General features: G+C 42.4%; 1 protein-coding gene across 5 annotated transcripts in view; it reads left to right on the top strand.

The window, feature by feature from the left end:
• Positions 1–14,245, top strand: part of IRAG2 (inositol 1,4,5-triphosphate receptor associated 2) — a 52,225-nt gene that overhangs the window by 3,101 nt on the left and 34,879 nt on the right. For 2 of the 5 annotated variants that reach the window (XM_036299228.1, XM_036299225.1), the window contains exons 2-6: positions 6,342–6,403; positions 7,468–7,545; positions 10,935–11,031; positions 12,686–12,833; positions 13,630–13,711. In XM_036299228.1, the coding sequence (XP_036155121.1) occupies positions 13,688–13,711 (24 nt within the window). In that variant the 5' untranslated portion in view covers positions 6,342–6,403; positions 7,468–7,545; positions 10,935–11,031; positions 12,686–12,833; positions 13,630–13,687. Of the gene's footprint in view, positions 1–6,341; positions 6,404–7,467; positions 7,546–10,934; positions 11,032–12,685; positions 12,834–13,288; positions 13,375–13,629; positions 13,712–14,245 lie in introns of those variants that run through there. The other 3 variants (XM_036299227.1, XM_036299229.1, XM_036299230.1) reach the window with 3 other exon arrangements.

Below are 14,245 nucleotides of genomic sequence, written 5' to 3'. Positions count from 1 at the left end.
CAGACAACAGCCTTACAACTTTGCGGATGGATGCAAGATGAGAGCCCCATGTCCTCAGCAGTCAGTACACAAGAGGGAAATGAGACAAGGAAGGGGCATTCAGGTGATGGAGACACTTTAGGGTAGGTGTTGAAATGTGAGCCAAGGAGAAAACCAAAGTCAAGTATAGCTTTTGCAACACCTCTAATGGGATGGGGGCCTAAATTTTCCCCAATGAAGGGTGCTGGTATGGATGAAGTAACCTAGGAGGCAGTATAGCTTGATGATAAAAAGCATGGGATTTGAAGTTTAAACCTGTATTCTGATTCCTGCAAAGGAGAAACTGGAGAGAGTTGGGGCAAATCACTTTACCTGTTGGAGCCTCAGTATCCTCTTCCAGAAAATGCAGCAGTCACTCATTTATAAGTAACATAACAAATGCAAAACAATAACTAGTGCTTGGTCATACTTGGTGCCGTCTGTTCTGCTAGGGCAGTGATGGCGAACCTATGACACATGTGTCAGAGGTGACATGAGAACTCATTTTTTTGGTTGATTTTTCTTTGTTAAATGGCATTTAAATATATAAAATAAATATCAAAAATGTAAGTCTTTGTTTTACTATGGTTGCAAATATCAAAAAAATGCTATATGTGACACAGCACCAGAGTTAAGTTAGGGTTTTTCAAAATGCTGACATGCCGAGCTCAAAAGGTTCGCCATCGCTGTGCTAGGGCATATTCCTGTCACATTGATTGCCTCATCATGATTGGCAGATGGGTAAAGGCATGTTAGTTTACTATGGGAGTTAGATTGTTTTATTTTCGATTTTCCTGGGGATAAGATCTGGTTGGAAGGAATCTACACTAATAAAAGAGAAACATGGTAATTGGCGTACAACCGCTACCCTTTTCATTGGCTAACCAGCGAGATATGCAAATTAACTGTCAGCCAAGATGGCGGCTGGCAGCCAGGCAGCTTGAAACTAACATGAGGCTTGCTTGCCTCAGTGACGGAGGAAACCAACGTTCCCCGCCTGCGGCTGCAGGCCTCTGAGTGGGCAGTTTAAGAAACATTGTAACAAATACCGCCGGACTTCAGGCAGCAGATTCGCAACATTGTAAGCAAAGGCCAGAAACCTACTTTCAGCGCGGAGGCCTAAGAGCTGGAGCCAAGCCTCAAGCTAAAGCTGGCCCAGAATAAAAAAAAGAAAAAAGAAAAAAAGGAGCAGTTGGGAGCTTCAGTCACTCCCAGCCTGAAAACAGCCCTCAGCCCCTCACCCAGACTGGCCAGGCACCCCAGTGGGCACCCCTACCCTGATCCAGGACACCCTTCAGGGCAAACCAGCCAGCCCCACCCATGCACCAGGCCTCTCCCCTATATAGTAAAAGGGTAATATGCCTCCCAGCACCAGGATCAGCGTGACAGGGGGCGGGGCCCCAACCCCCTGATCAGCCCTGCTCTGTGCCTGATAGGGGGGAGCTCCCCAACCCCCACCCCCCCAACGGGCCCTGCTCTGTGTGTGATGGGGTAGAGCCATAACCTCCCCATTGGCCCTGCCCTGAGTGTGAGAGTGGCAGCACCCCAACCCCCTGATCGGCCCTGCTCTGTGGGTGACGGGGGCAGCGCCCCAACCCCCCGATTAGCCCTGCTCTGTGCGTGACAGGGGGTGGCGCCACAACCTCCCCATCGACCCTGCCTTGAGTGTGACAGGGGACGGTGCCCCAACTCCCCAATTGGCCCTACCCTGAGCGTGACTGAGGGTGGAATCACAACCTCCCAATCTCCCTGCTCTGTGCATGACGGGGCGGCGCCCCAACTCCCCAATCGGCCCTGCTCTGAGCCCGACCAGGGGCTGCACCTAGGGATTGGGCCTGCCCTCTGCCACCCAGGAGCGGGCCTAAGCTAGCAGGTCATTATCTCCCGAGGGGTCCCAGACTGCGAGAGGGCACAGGCCGGGCTGAGGGACCCCCCCTGTCCCCCCCCCGAGTGCACAAATTTTTGTGCACCGGGCCTCTAGTAGAACTATAACTTCCCTTGGCTGCTGACAGGCAGCAGGAGCCCTTTCTGCCGTCTTTTAAGAAAATTAAAAACAAGTGTCTGCTCCTGGGCCTCGCTCCCCAGAGAATCGCTGCCCCTGCCTTGCGGGGCTCTGGCTTGTCATCGACTGTACCACCTCCTGCATTCACTTTTGTGGCTGCCCTGCCCCAGAGACCCACTGCCACCAGCATTTCCTTAGCACCCCGCCAGCACCAGGCCATTTCAAGGGTCAACAGTATCTGGTATCCTGCGAGGCAGCCTTTGGCCATTTTCACATGCATGTCTCAGTGATCCAAGTTACCTTCCTAGGTACTAATAATTCAATAACTATGTGTGTTAGTGCTCTGGTTTCTACCTAATGCAAACTCATCAACCCTGCTATTTCTGTTCTTGTTAAAGTTTTAAAATTATTTTTTATGGGTAAATAATGACCATACCACAAAAAGTTCAGATCTTAACTTTACTGTTCAACCAGTTTGACAAATGCATGGAAACACAGAATTTCTATAGCCCCAGAGAGCTCTCCTTGCCCTTGCTGGTCACTCCCCCTTCCCCGCCATCACCACCACAAGGAGCAACCACCGATCTGATCTCTGTCACTGACGGGTTAGTTCAGCCGATTCTGGAATTGAGTTATACAGTATGTACTGCGTATGTGCCTGCCTGCTTTCCCTCAGCATAGTATTTATCCGTGTTGTGTTCACCAGCAGTATGCCCTTTTCATGGCTTAGTTCTATGTCTCTGTATGAACATTCCATAATTTGGTTATTTTTTTCCTATTGGACATCTAAATTACATACAGTTTTGGGTTGTTATAGAGAAAGATGCTATGAATATTCACGAATGGGTCTTTGTGTGGACATATGTGTTTTTAAAAAAATATTTTTATTGATTGCAGAGAGGAAGGGAGAGGGAGAGAGATAGAAACATCAATGATGAGAGAGAACCATTGATCGGCTGCCTCCTGCACACCCCCTACTGGGGATGAAGCCTGCAACCTGGGCATGTGCCCTGACTGGGAAGAGAACTGGTGACCTCTTTGGTGCATGGATTGACACTAAACCACTGAGCAACACCGGCTGGGCATTGCCCATTTTCAAATGAGCACATTTGTCCTTTTGTTATTGTGTTGCAGTTGCAGGATTTTTTTTTTACATAACGTATATAAGTCTTTTGACAGATATATGTCTTGTAAATCATTGTAGTTTTCAATGAACCCTGGTATTTTTAATGCACAATTTTATTGAACATGATGTAACATATATTGTTATAAAAGTCCTCATTCCCTAAAAGTCAACCATAATTGATAGCTAAAATTATTTCAGCTCTAATATTATGGTTTTGATTTTCAACAGTCAATTAATTGCAGGCCTTTGCCTGAAAGCCTCATTGCACAGTCATTTAGAAAACTGTTTTATCTCAGCTTCTTCCAAAGGCAATGTATCCAAGACACCTGCTCCCAGCCTACATCACAGATGGCAACAGCAGGGGATGCAGTGCCCATTTTTTTCTTGCTTCCATGCAAAGCCTACATGTCCTAGAGACATGGCAGGTCCAGCTCCAGATACATGAAGGAGAATGCAAAGGTGAATGCAAATTAGGGTCATAAACCAGCTTGTTTTGCCTTGTGAAACATATGGAAATAGTTGCTACACATTGCACAAAGCATCTGTTGAAATAAGGTTTACAATTTGAATGTTTGGAGACGGACTGTTTCTAAAACCCAAGATTGCCTCGTAGGAAGGCAGATGGGCAATTTAGACAGTCTTATACTAACTTGTTATTTCTTCTGAAACACAAGTTAAATTTGGAAATTCAAAGACAGTGTTTTGGAGATATACAACCTTCAGAAACATAATGTTCCCGGCCGCTTTTGAAAGCTTTGGTTGCTGTTGCTTAGATGTAGGTCAAGAGGAGGATGGGACCTTATTTCTTAATATAATGGATGCAGAGAATTTTTAAAAATTGAATATTTGTTAGAGTTCTAAGTATTAAGAATATTTTTAAAGTTTAAATTACTCAAATATGTTAGAAACGAATGTCCCAGTGCATGGATTCATGCACATTGAAAGGAAATTAATTAGAAGAAATATTTTAATACCGCTATTCGCCCTTTCTCTATAATAGAAGTGTCAATCAAATTCACAATCAACAATGACAGATCGAAACACACGCGTGTGATTGGCGCCAGCGAGAGCTTTATATGTATCGTGCTTGCATGAGTCAACTTAGCCTTTTATATATGTAGATAGACTTACTTAGTTAGACCTGCTTTCTGATTTAGCTAAACTTTTTCCAGCCCAGTGAAGCACCCCAACTTCTCTTTTAAGTAATTGTCAGCAACACAGCAATAAATATCAACATGAAGCAAATTACTGTTGTAGATCACGCAGGGAGAAAAAAGGGTAAAATATTTAACTGCAGCAGTGTTTGACTATATTCTGCACAGTGAGAAAACCTGAAGTCATTTTCAAGGTCCACCATTTCTTACTTCTTTTCAGTCGGGTCAACTTTCTAAACTTTCTAAATCTCCATTTTCCGGCTTATGAAAAGAAAATAGGATTCTACTGAGTCTCCTATCTACCTACTCCAGGACTTCTGTGAGGATCAAATGAGATGAGGCACGGGAAAATGCTTCACAAACATTTGGTTGAACTATAAAATGTTTGCACCTGGCTATAAAGCAAGTTGGGTTCCTGGGCTGAAGAAACTCCAAGGAGGCTAGTCTCTAGGGAGAGGAAGCCGGGCGTTGCTACATGATGCCATTACCCTGCGCCCACAGTGATTGTTCTGGGCTGGGCTGGGCTGTGGGCCGCATTTTGCACCATGGGTCTCAGCAACATTGGCTGCAATTTGGTGGGGTGTCACTCCAGAGGGGTGACAGGGCCTGTGTCCCACCTGGGGGAAGCTGAATGTTGATTTGTTGGTGCCAGGTCCACAGTCCTGTTTATTTTTAAATGGCCAGTGTGTGTCATGGCAGCTCCTGCGTTGAGCATCTGCCCGCTGGTGGTCAGTGCTCGTCATAGCTACTGGTCAGAGGGAAGGACAGACACTTAGTCTTTTATATAGAGAGATAGTTTTAAAAATATAGACTTTCTTCTTAGTAGGGCTAGTAACACTATCTCAAGCTTAGTTGAGAAATTAGTTATTTTTTAAAAATACTCTTACAAAATAGAACTTTATGTGGGTAAATTTCCACATAATTAAAAATTTTAAAGCCTTTTTTCTGAAAAGACTTTAAATTAGATTATGTATTTATTTTTATATATATTAGCATTGTTTTCATAGCTCAGAATATCTTCAGGCGATTGCGATATCAAACATTTTTTATTTAGTTTAAGATGTGTTTTGGACACCAGAGTAGCTGCTGTTAATTTTTTTGGCTGTTAGTGATTAAAAAAAAAAAAAAATAGTGGCAGCTATTAATAGTCCTCCATCTAGCAGAGCTTCCTACTCTAGTTTAATTTTTGTTTTTAATCATCTGTAGGCTGAGAACACAGTCAGTTTGTGAGAATTATGTATAAATTCAGAGCCCACTTTCTGAGTGGAAGTGCGAGGCATTCCCACATGAAGAAAAGGCATGGATATCAACATCTATTTTGGTTGTTCAAAAGCTTTGGGCCTGTTTTCTGGTTCTTGGCTATATCTCCAAAGAGTGTGGAGTAATATGTAAGTAATATGTTACTATGTAGTTCAAAGAGTTAAATAGTATTTTTTCCCATTTCCATTATTCTAGAGATGAGAATTTGGAAGTTATTGGGAAGCAGATTTTAGTTAAGCAGACACATATTTTTAATTTCACAGAAGAGTACAGTGAATTCAGCACCGAACTGTGAGTCTGATCTCAGTTCCAGGAATAAACCAGTTATCACTTAAGTCCTCTGGGCATCAGTGCTTGCATGATCTCAGACCTGCTTGTAGGACTCTGGGATTCTAGGCCTTACTTCTAGGGCTCCCATCCTTATAGCTCACGTGCAGGCTTATTGTAGAGGATGTCCATATTGGTAGGGTTGGACCGAATGACCTCTAAGGTGTATTCCCATTTTAAGATTGAATAATCTAAGACTCACATCTAGAAGACAATTCACCTGCATCTCTCCAGGTCAAGCTTAAATACCTAAGGGTGGTAATGGTGTTGCTGCTCCCACCTGCCTTGTTCTCCTGTTGCTTTGTTTTCACAAGTGGCCAGTTGGGCATGCCACTCGCAGAAGGCCTAGTTTTCTCTCGCCTTTCCTCCGGCCCCCAGTTTAAAGCTGCTAAAGGTTTACGCAATGAATTAAGGGAAAACGAAATATTCAGCTGGTTATGAATTCTCTTTACAGCAACAATCAAGTCACTAAGAAAGAAGTTAATCCAAAGGCAACTCCATGGCTTGCTGTTTCAGGTAAAACAAACAAACCTCTGCAATAAGTGTTTAGTGGGGGATGATGTCCAAACTGTGTAAGGTTCCAAGGCTAACTTATAATGGGCAGTAATTTTAATCATAAACTTAAGTAACCAACTTAGAAGAAAATGGTGGACTTTGTTGTCTTATGCACTGAAAATGGTTAGCAAAACCATTCATTCACATTAATGAATGGCTTGTTGGAGACATTACATCTTTCAAAGAGGAGGCATTTCAGAATTCATTATCCGTTAGGAAAGGCCAGTTTTCAGTCTCAGGCACCTCCTTTCTGACACACTTGAATGGGCTTTGATATTTACTGCCTCTTTTTTCTCCTGTTTGAATTAACCTTTCGACTCCTGTCTAGATATCTCAAGAGATCCATGGGAGAGTTTAATGTTTTTCTTTTCCTGATGACACTTGGTGAATTTCTTCTTTTTGTTCATAAGTGAAGAACATAAGGAACTGAAGGAGGGAGGAGAGAAGGGTGGTAATCACATATATCTGTTTCCAGGCCATAATGTAGGCACATCTGGTTAAGCAGGGAAAAAAAAGTTTTATTCATGTGGGAGATTAAGCTAGGCAGAGTTCCTAAAAAGCCCTCTGCAATAAGTTGAACTGGAAAAAACCTCCTTATATAAATATGCTTTAATCATTTTAAGAACACAAGTAAAGTTTTCTATTATAACGTAACTATGATAGTATGTAGCTACCTCTTGGACTAAGGCCATGATTTTATTGCTATATAATTTTTATTGGTACCATTTTTATTATTCTGAGTTATGTCTCCCAACAAGCTTCTTTGGCCTCTGCCTAAAGATTTCAATGACCAGTCAGTTTCCTGTTCCTGACCTTTGGCCTTTATTTCTTTAGTAATGGGGAAAATAGCAATGAGAGGTTAGCAATTACAAACTTGTTCCCTTAAAGCAGAACACACAATAAAGAATGGTCATTTTCACCCTCTTCAGGTAGCATTATCTTCTCTTAAGTCTAATATGTTCTGTATCTTTGACTCTTTTTCACCATTCTGTCTTTGACAACACTCCACAATTTTCTCTTTACAGAGCTGTTTAGACGAGGAATTTCCTCATTATGATCCTTTGTCCTGCACAGATATAATTCAACAACGTCTTAAAGAACTGGTAAGTTTAAGCTTCTTGAAACGGTGTAAGTGCCATTGTGAGTCAATTCTATGCCAAAATAGAAAGTTAAGTCCAGTATATATTAATAGACCTAGAACTCTATAGGCAGATGGAAACCTATTTATTTTCTTGAGCATGTTCATGAATACAATCCTGGTAGACCCTAAAAAAAGGTGATGTTTAAATATTTTTATTGTAGTATTGTGAAGAATTATATGACTAAGCTTGCCCCTCACCCATAACTCTTTCTTTTTTTTAATTTAAAAATATATTTTATTGATTTTTTACAGAGAGGAAGGGAGAGGGATAGAGAGTTAGAAACATCGATGAGAGAGAAACATCGATCAGCTGCCTCCTGCACACTCCCTACTGGGGATGTGCCCGCAACCAAGGTACATGCCCTTGACTGGAATCGAACCTGGGACCCTCGAGTCTGCAGGCTGATGCTCTATCCACTGAACCAAGCTGGTTAGGGCACCCAGAACTCTTTCATCAAAGCCTTTGTTTATATAAAAGTGTCAATCACTGGGAATTGATGATATTAACATTCTGTTAAACTATTTAACTGTGATTTTGAAGATTTTATTTCTATTGTTGAGGGTAGTATAGATGTCCCCCATTTTCCCCTGCTTTTCCCCCCTCTGCCTGGCTCCCACCCATCCCAGGCCTTCACTGCACTACTGTCCGTGTCCCTGGGCTATGCATATAAATTTTTTGGTTAATCCCTTCCCCCCATCCTTCCCTCTGAGATCTGTCGGTCTGTTGCATAATTCCATGTCTCTGGACCTTTTTGTTCATATGAGTGAGATCATGTGATATTTGTCTTTCTCTGACTCACTTATTTCGCTTAGCATAATAATCCCCAAGTCCATCAAAGCTGTCTCAAAGGACAAGAGAACTGATTATGTTATCATTCTGTTCAGTTATGGAACTGTGGCTTTTAGTAAGAATTATACTTTATGGGAGAGAAACTAAGATGGCGGCATAGGTAAACACTGGGAAATTGCCGCCTCTCACAACAATTGAAAATTACCGCAAAGGACAGAGCAAACATCATCCAGAACAACAGGAAGGCTGGCTGAGTGTAAATTCTACAACTAGAAGGAAAGAAAAGCACGCTGAGAGCCAGAGGCGCTGCGGAGGTGAAGTGCAGAGGTATGGTGGCTCGCGCGCGCGAGGAAAGGGGGTGGCACCTGAGGACGCGGCTGTCTTTTTGAATCACAAGCTCCCGACTGCTCTGAACTCTGGTTCCGGGAAGTCTCTGGGGACCCAGGACTCATACGGGGAGAAGCTGGTCTGTCCGGCAGCGGGCGAACTTGAAGGCGGCTTTCCCTCAGAGGTGCTTGCAGCAATTAGCAGGTCACTGAGACCCGCGACTCCAGGCGGAGAATCAGCCATAGCTCCTTGATCCGCCCTTTGATTCCCTGAGACCCCGTCCCACCCAGGCTGCGGCAGAGGCTTTTGCATGTGAATGTACCTAACTGCAGCCAAGCCAGGCAGACCCGGAACTTCCAAGAGAAGGCCCAAGGCCCCGGAGGGGCTTGCATTGCTTCACAGCTGAGCCTCTTCGTGGCTCCTGCTGTGTGGCCTCAGGCAGAGGCTGAATTAGCACCTCCTTAGATCCAGGAGCCACTGTACCCAGTGGTCAGAGGGGGACCATCCAGACTGCAACTCCTCAGATCCATAAGGGACACACTCAGGGAGCAGACTCAGTGAGCACCAAAGCCCCACTGAAGCAAGTCTTGCCCCAGAGGGGTGTCTTCAGCACAGAAGTTCTCCCACTTTAGACACAGCTGATTCTCACAGCCAATTGGCCTGGAGTTCAATTCCTCCCAGTGATCCTACAACAACCAAGGCACCAAGAGTGCACCAAGAGTGTCCACCCCAGGTAACTGGGGAGGCTGAGCTACTGGGCCCTGCAGGACACCTGGCGTGCAGGGCCACTCTATCAACACAGGGAAGCTGCCAAAATGCGGAGACAAAGAAACAGGTCACAAATGGCAGAAATGGAGGAAAGCAAATGACTGGGTATAGAGTTCAAGGCCACGTTTATAAGGTTTTTCAAGAATTTTATGGAAACCGCCAATAAATTTAATGAATCCCTCAATAAGTATAGTGAGACCATGGAGGACATGAAAAAGGACCAACTAGAAATTAAGCATACACTGACTGAAATAAAGAATAATTTACAGAGATCCAACAGCAGACAAGAGGATCCCAAGAATCAAGTCAAAGATTTGAAATACAAAGAAACAAAAAATACCCAACCGAAAAAGAAAAAAGAAAAGAGATTCCAAAAATATGAAGATAGTGTAAGGAACCTCTGGGACAACTTCAAGCGTACCAACATCAGAATTATAGGGGTACCAGAAGGAGAGAGAGGGCAAGATATTGAAAACCTTTTTGAAGAAATAATGACAGAAAACTTCCCCTACCTGGTGAAAGAAATGGACTTACAAGTCCAGGAAGCGCAGAGAACCCCAAACAAAAGGAATCCAAAGAGGACCACACCAAGACACATCATAATTAAAATGCCAAGAGCAAAAGATAAAGAGAGAATCTTAAAAGCAGCAAGAGAAAGACAGTCAGTTACCTACAAGGGAGTACCCATACGACTGTCAGCTGATTTCTCAACAGAAACCATTCAGGCCAGAAGAGAGTGGCAAGAAATATTCAAAATGATGAATAGCAAGAACCTGCAACCAAGATTACTTTATCCAGCAAAGCTATCATTCAGAGTTGAAGGTCAGCTAAAGAGCTTCACAGATAAGGAGAAGCTAAAGGAGTTCATCACCACCAAACCAGCATTATATGAAATGCTGAAAGGTATTCTTTAAGAAGAGGAAGAAGAAAAAGGAACTCTTACCATTTGCCACAGCATGGATGGAACTGGAGAGCGGATAAATACCACAGGATCTCACTCATTTGTGGAATATAATGAACAACATAAACTGATGAACAAGGACTGATCCAGAGACAGAGAGGCATTGATTGGACTGTCGGGCCTTGGAGGGAAGGTAGGGGAGGGTGGGGGTAAGGGGGAAAGATCAACCAAAGGACTTGTATGCAAGCATATAGGCCTAATCAATGGACATGGACAACGGGGGGGGGGGGTGTAGAGGGTAACGTGGGGACAAGGACACATATGTAATATCTTAATCAATAAAAAATTTAAAAAAAAAGAATTATACTTTATGCATAGAGTATACTCTTTGATCAAAGTCATGAAAGCTTTGTTACTTGGCATCATTAATTTTCTTCCTGACCTATCTTGCAGAATTATTTGAGACCAGTTATATTCTTTCTACCTTTAGAGATGAAGAGAGTAGATTATAAAATGTTATGTTACAACACTTTAGATAGCTAATATTACTTGACTTTCTTTTCAGAAGCAGTGTGGCCATAAACAACATAGTGGTCAAGAAGCAAGAATACATAAGACTTCCCTGACCTTCAAACATACATGCTGGTACACACCCCTGCTGGGTAAGCCTGGATAGCCCCTCTCCCAGACCTTATCAGACAGAGCTGGGGTAGGGTTATTTTCGAAAGGAAAATAACCACAATTCTATTTGTATAGGAAGAGTTGCTGAATATTTGGGTATTTATCCCTGAATTTATGTTTCAGCACCTACTCTATGCCAGGCCCCATATTATGTATAATAGAGATTAAGTCCTAAAATTAAGCCCTTACAGATTATTGGTAAGATAGACTTGAGCTCAGAGAAGGCTCTGTAAAAGAAATGAGAGTTAAACCAGGCCTTGAAAGATGGGTTGCATTTGGAAAAGTAAAGCTCGTGGAAAAATTATTTCAATTGGGGACAATGAATGAGGAAGAATGCAAGCCCAGAAGAATTCAATTTCCTAAGTGCTTGAAGAAGAGTCAAATCTGGACAAGTCATTTTGGACAAAGAGGAGTTAGACTGGGACACAATAGAATCTACATGTGGGGCAGGTAGTGGGTTAAACTGTGGACTACTACTCAATGTTAGGCTAAAGAAAAAAGGTTTTATATTATGAAATGCTCAAAGTAGCGCCATCTCTCATCACCACCTGGATGTGTTTAAAGTAAAAGGTAATGGCTGGTTCGGAAATGACAAAATAGGATGATTATCAAAATAAACTTAAGAAGGAATGAAAAGAAAGTGATTTGTGGATCATCTCAAGTGCAGAAAGGAAAACTACTGCCACTCCCAATGGAACAGCCATTTGGTATCAGACAATAATTAGTGCTAGAGGTGATTTTACTAACATTAACTCAGTGGTAACAGCTACACAACAACTATGACAGCACTGCTATGTGCCAGGCACAGTTCTCTGCTCGTCACATATTTATTAACTAATTTAAGTCTCACCGCATCCCTAAGAGGTAGGTGCTAATTTAATTCCCATTTTAAAGATAAGAAGCATTGAATTACTAATTAGCCTAAGCTTATGTGTCACTTTATATGTAAGTAAACTGAAGCTCAGTGTGGTTTAGTTATATATCCAAGATCACGCAATGGGTATGTGACAGAGCCAGTATTTGAACTAAAAATTTGTGATTGACTCCAAAGCCTAGATTTTCCCCCTATTTTCTATAGTCATTAAAACAAACAAAAACTGTTTGTTACTCTGACAGGTTCCAACCACAGTGTCTTTTCTCTTTAGGGATAGTAAACTGTTTCTGTAAAGGGCCACATAGTAAATATTTTAGGTTTCACAGGCCATATGGTTTCTGCAGCAACTACTCAACTTTGCTGTTGTACGCCCAAGCAGCCATGGACAATAGTGAATGAATGGGTGTGACCGTGTTTCAATAAAACTTTACTTACAAAAACAGACAGCTGGCTGGATTTTGCCCTCTGGCTGCAGATCCTTGACCCCCCTACCCCCCCCCCCCACACCTAGTTGCTTAGTAGGGTTTTCTGAACCCACCCCACCTCTTTTCCCCCTGCTTTAAAAAACAAACAAACACTTGGCATTTCTACCCTATATAATGAGACATCAAGGGAGGAAAGGGTTATGTTCAAGTGTTAATAGAATTGAATTGACTTCTGCTTTTTCAGAAATGGTCCCATCTCAAGAGAGAGAAAGAAAATACACATATTAGTTTAAACCAAAAGTAAATTTGTTTTTATTCTTTTCTGTTCTGCTACAGATGCCTTGGATCTGGATAGTCTGACACTGATTCCAAGACTGTCACTGACACCTTTCTCATGTATAGCTAACCAAATCCATGCTTCAGGTGAAAGGCCCACATATGGAAAAATAGAGGATGGTGCCTTGGATGTGACTAGAACACACAAGTAAGTTAAAAGAGCAAAATATACCAAATATACCTACTCTCCTCTTCTTGGGTGGCCTGTTCCTATTGCCTGACCTTTTAATCATTTAGGTTTTCATATCCTGAGATCATAACATCTTTATTGTGGAACTTTGCTTGTGTAAACTCTCTAACTTTTTGAACATTGAGTTTTAAAACAAAAATGGCTCTGTGGTTTTCTTGAAGTGCAGTTTTCTTGTTCTTTTGAATTTCATAATATCCACTTGGAAATGTAATAGACAAAAAATTAGGCTACCTAAAATGTTTCTCAGTGTTTGGAAATATACTATGCACTGCTACGTTCGCTTAGCTAGGTTTTGATCACACATTTATTCCTTCGCACTCAGGGTTCTCAAGCCTTTGGGAACCCATCCCTGTTCTCACACTCGCCCTCCTCTGAAGCTCATCTGCACTCGCTTACCTTTCTCAGTGAACAGACTGACCTTCCCTGGGAAGAGCTCAGGAATGGCAGTGGAGTTTATGGGCGCTATCCACCCCAGTGAAATTTCTCTCCTGAATTAAGGGTGAGGAAGCAGGACTTTGAATTGCAAATTCTTCATTTTCATCTTGGCTAGATTCTCTGTAGTTTGTAACCTCTCTCTAATGACAGTTGGAGCTCTCTTTCATTATACCTTATGACATCCATGAATCCATAGAACTCAATTAGGAATTTTGTAAAACTGGGGCGGGGGGCGGGGGGCAGGGGAACTATGCTGTAATTTGGTATCTGCTGAAAGGGGCAATTTTCTACCTGTAGTAATAAACTTCTCTATTGCCAGGTTCCCAGGCCCTACAATTGGCCCCCACCCGGGAACAGATCTTTCTAATTGCATCAGGATGAATGATGACCTAAGTATGGAAGTGAGTGTTGGACTATATTTTAACTTCACTTTTAGGACTACCATATCCTGGTCCTTTTCTATGCTAGTCTTTCCTTTTTCTTTCTTTCTTTTTTTTTGTTTTTTTTTTGTTTTTGTTTTTGTAAATACTGATGACTTAAGTTATGTGAGTATTTTCATCTGTGCAGGTTGCTGGCTCCCCTAACCCCTGAGTTGTTCAAGGGTCAACTGTATTAAGGATACTCTTTTTTTTTTTTTAAATATATTTTATTGAGTTTTTACAGAGAGGAAAGGAGAGACATAGGGAGTTAGAAACATCGATGAGAGAGAAACATCGACCAGGTGCCTCCTGCACACTCCCCACTGGGGATGTGCCCGCAACCCAGGTACATGCCCTTGACCGGAATCAAACCTGGGACCTTTCAGTCCGCAGGCCGACGCTCTATCCACTGAGCCAAACCGGTTTCGGCATTAAAGATACTCTTATAGCAAGTATGAGTCTTACACCACAAAACTCAAATGCATAAGAAATGTCAATCTTGGAGGGCAGGAAATT

This window comes from Myotis myotis, unplaced genomic scaffold (assembly GCF_014108235.1).
Source record: "Myotis myotis isolate mMyoMyo1 unplaced genomic scaffold, mMyoMyo1.p scaffold_m19_p_3, whole genome shotgun sequence".
Lineage (NCBI taxonomy): Eukaryota > Metazoa > Chordata > Mammalia > Chiroptera > Vespertilionidae > Myotis > Myotis myotis.
The sequence above is the reverse complement of the archived record's forward strand: the minus strand, read 5'-3'. Positions and strand labels throughout refer to the sequence as shown.